The following is a 3951-nucleotide window of genomic DNA, read 5'->3' as shown; positions in this document are numbered from 1 at the left end:
CAGGAGCCATGGGCAACATCTCCTCCAACATCGCGGCCTTCCAGTCCTTGCACATCGTCATGCTGGGCTTGGACTCGGCCGGCAAGACCACGGTGCTCTACCGGCTCAAGTTCAACGAGTTCGTGAACACGGTGCCCACCATCGGCTTCAACACCGAGAAGATCAAGCTGAGCAACGGCACGGCCAAGGGCATCAGCTGCCACTTCTGGGATGTGGGCGGCCAGGAGAAGCTGCGGCCGCTCTGGAAGTCCTACAGCCGCTGCACCGACGGCATCATCTACGTGGTGGACTCGGTGGACGTGGACCGGCTGGAGGAGGCCAAGACGGAGCTGCACAAGGTGACCAAGTTCGCCGAGAACCAGGGCACGCCGTTGCTGGTCATCGCCAACAAGCAGGACCTGCCCAAGTCGCTGCCGGTGGCGGAGATCGAGAAGCAGCTGGCGCTGCAGGAGCTCATCCCGGCCACCACCTACCACGTCCAGCCGGCATGCGCCATCATTGGCGAGGGCCTCACCGAGGGCATGGACAAACTCTACGAGATGATCCTGAAGCGCAGGAAGTCCCTGAAGCAGAAGAAGAAGCGGTAAGGCGCCCGCCGCGGCGCCCGGGGAGCGAGTGAGGCGGGAATGAATGAATGGATGCGGTGGGTGGAGTGGGGGGGCGGCGAGAACCCGCGAACAAAGACAGCGAACCAAAGCGATGCTACCAGTCAGGCAGGCGGAACCTCCGCGCCCAGATGCGGGGCTGGTGACTCCGACCCGGGCGTGAAGGCTGACAAGGCTGGCCAGCCGCACTCCTAGCTCAGGGGACCTTTTGTCTGGACGCCAGAGCTTCAGAGGGGGGGAGGGGACGGTGAAGAGGCACCCCCTGCCGCAGCGATGGCAGGGACCCCCGCCGGAGTTGGTCTTTGCGGCCCCAGCTGGGAGACTCAGGTGCCAGAGACAAAAGGGATTTCCGCCCACCCCAGCAGGGGCGAAGTTCAGGCTACCCCGCTCCCGCCCCCACCCACGGGGCAAAGCACCTGTGCTTCACCTGGAGCCCTGCGGGCGCCCTTCTGGGGTGCAGTGGGGTGCTGGGTGCCGCAGCGCCTTGCATTCGCGGGATGTGGGTAGTTGTATGTCCCAGGGCAGGCCCCTGTGGAAATTCCGTTGGTCCTGCACTGGGCACCCTCCCCCCTCCCGGGGGAGGTGGAGGTTTGGGCCATCAGGACAGAGCTGGCACTGCGCCCCAGCCGGGCTTTGCCTCTGCCGCGGCGCTGTTGGCTCGGCTAGGGAAGGGCGGAACGGCCGCTGCAATGTGCTTTCCTGGTGCTCTGCGGTGGCTGCAGAATACGAGTTTGAAGAGAACTGATCTTCCAGCCTGGAGTCAGACATCTTCCCGCTGGCTGGGACCCTGCCCATGTGTGTGGAGATCGCAGCACACAAAGAGCCAATGCCAACCGACATCGGCAACAACCAGAAGCCCTTTGGAGGTGGTGGCATAGCTGCTTTTATTGTACTGTTTGCCGGGTGGGAGGCGGCATGAGGGGGGTGTGGACCCAGGGACCCTCCCTCCCCTGCTGGGTGGTGGACAAAAAGACCCAGACCCCTAGGTGTGGGGTTTTAGATGGTCTTCACCTCCTGATTGGTTTGGGCTGAGCAAGCTAGCTGCAGAGGTGTGCTGAATAAACCCAAAATGATTTTGTAAGGGAGGTCTCTTGTCACCGTCACCGCATGAGGCTGGGTGTGCAGATGAGTTCAGAAGAAAAAGGGGGGCAGGCAAAGAAAACCACCCCGACTTTTACAAATGGCTATTCACCTTAGAAGTACTGACCTTAGGGGGCAGCGGTGGGGTGGGGGGAGGTTTTGCTCTGCCCATAACCCTGCCAGAGACAGCCTGTTGGGCTTTCTAATCTAGTCCCTTGTGGCCTATCTGGGTTTAAGTGTTTCCTTCAAAATGTCTCCAGTGTTTTGATGTCATGCGCCAAAATAAAGAACGAAAAATCCATCTTATCGCCAAAGGCGACCTGGTTGCATGGGTTGAAAAGCAGAGAGAGGAATGAGCACAAGGTGAAGGGGGCTTGTCTCCGACCCATTCCTGGGGGACCTGGCCCCGTCTGCGTAGCCCCCAGCTCCCACCCCCTCCCATACGGACAGCGCCTCCCCACCAGAGATCAAAGAAAGCCTGTGACGTCACGTCCCCGGACTCAGGCACTTGCCGGTTTACTTGACAGGGCTGCGGAAAACAGATCGAGGGAGAGAAGGATAAATGCATATTTTTAATAGTGTCGTTTAGAAGAAATCCTTTATAATCAGGACGGAGCCTTGGTTTGCATTTGCCCTGAAACAGAGAATGAAAAGGGAAATTTAAGCTTATGATTTGATTTTTTGTTTTTATTTCCTCGGTGAGTCCGTGCTTACTGGCAGGCGTGTGGCCCCCTCCCCACTCACACTCCATACCCTCACCTCCACATACCCTGGTAAGTAAGGCGGTTTTTTTATGAAGGAAGCCCGAGGAAATTGGACAGGACCATGCCGGAGCATGTGACTTCGCTCAATTACAAACCCAGACCTATTGTCCATTGCACTCGGCAAGTTCTTTGAAGCGCCTGAGAAGTTCTCGCTTCCTGCCTGACACCCAATTCTCCCACGCACCGTTTTCACAGAAGAACCTTGGCCACCCATTTTCCCTTCCCCTTTTGTCAGTCCATCGGGGTACCCCCTCCGACTCTGGTCCTTCTTGTCCAGACTCCGTGGAGAAGATCCAGCAAAGCCTGCAAGATTTCCGTTTGCAGATAAATCGGCAGACGGACTGTATCTCTGAATGGGCTGGCCCCATTGTCCGAGGATTCTGGGTAGGATTAGGAAACCGAACAGAACAAGTAGCCAACCAACAAAAAGCACCCATCTTCCCTTTCTCTCCTTCACCTGCCACGATTTCTTAAGCACTTTGCCATTTGGGGGAGTTCCGCGTTCTTGAGAGAAGAGTCTATTTATTTTGTGAGATTGCAGATGCCAAATACAGTCACCTTCTCATGCGGACAGGACCTGGGATCCAGCCCGCTCTTCAGACCCCGTCAGGCTTTTTTTTCTCTCCCTACCCCCTCCAAATCCCAGAAGGGGTTTTGTGTTTTGCATCATCAATGCTAAAGGGTGCGGTCAGCCGTTAGTAATTGTGCCGTAAAGTAAGAGCCCTGTGATGTATCAACAAATAGTCCCCAGTCAGTCTCAGTTGATTTCTGTAATGTTCAACCTAACAGTGGCCATCCCGTCTCCCACTCAACAAGACACACAGAGAGTGCCACCTTGGCGGGGGTCACCCTGGGAGGAAATCCCCTCTCCCCCTCTTTGAACGTGGGTGGGTTGCCTATAGAGAGAGAGCTGTGCCCCCTCCCCTCCCTCCGGAGCACACACCCAGGGAGCTTGGGAACTGTTCCTTAGTCCACAGTGGGAGACCAGCTTTAGTTTCAGAACATAATTCTCTAACTCTCTGTCACCATGTTGGGACTTGGTCTCCTCCGGTCCCCGTTTCTGTTTTCTCCTGTGACCCTCTGTCCTGTTTATTCTCTTCCTCTGGTTCTCGTTCCCTTTTATAATGCATACATGATGCTGTGAACAGAAATAAATTATTTATACAATCAAACGCCTCGTTTCAGTGGATGCTGTCTCAGACTCCCTTTGCGGAAAGATGAATGGCCTATGGGGTGGGGGAAGGACATGCCTCCCAGGAGGGTCTCGGAGGTGCTACCTGGATCTAGGCCCCTGTCAACATGGTTGGTTTTAGTATTGGGGTTTTAGGTGGCTGGGTGGTAGAAACCGGGAGGCCAACAAGTGGGCAGTTCAGACCCACCACCCAGGGGCAGCTTGGAAGACAGGCCACAGAATGTACGTCCCAACCCAAGGGTGCTGAAAACTCAAGGGAACCGTTCTACTCTGACATGGGAGTCACCTCGAGTGGGGGTGGATGTAACAG

The 3951-nt window shown here is 56.3% G+C and overlaps 1 protein-coding gene across 1 annotated transcript; it reads left to right on the top strand.

Moving 5' to 3' along the window:
- The first annotated feature begins 8 nt into the window (after positions 1-8).
- Positions 9-3621, top strand: ARL4C (ADP ribosylation factor like GTPase 4C). Its single transcript, XM_045295313.1, has one exon. The coding sequence runs from the start codon at positions 9-11 to the stop codon at positions 585-587; it is 579 nt and encodes a 192-aa protein (XP_045151248.1). The 3' UTR covers positions 588-3621.
- The last annotated feature ends 330 nt before the right edge of the window (positions 3622-3951 follow it).

Source organism: Echinops telfairi, unplaced genomic scaffold (genome assembly GCF_000313985.2).
Source record: "Echinops telfairi isolate 266 unplaced genomic scaffold, ASM31398v2 ScPeMD7_3;HRSCAF=10, whole genome shotgun sequence".
In the NCBI taxonomy this organism is placed as follows: Eukaryota; Metazoa; Chordata; class Mammalia; order Afrosoricida; family Tenrecidae; genus Echinops; species Echinops telfairi.
This window is presented reverse-complemented; position numbering and strand designations above follow the sequence as displayed.

Bases quoted from the DNA above. Each gene is read 5' to 3' on its own strand.
- ARL4C (XM_045295313.1), top strand. From the start codon at position 9: ATGGGCAACATCTCCTCCAACATCGCGGCCTTCCAGTCCTTGCACATC.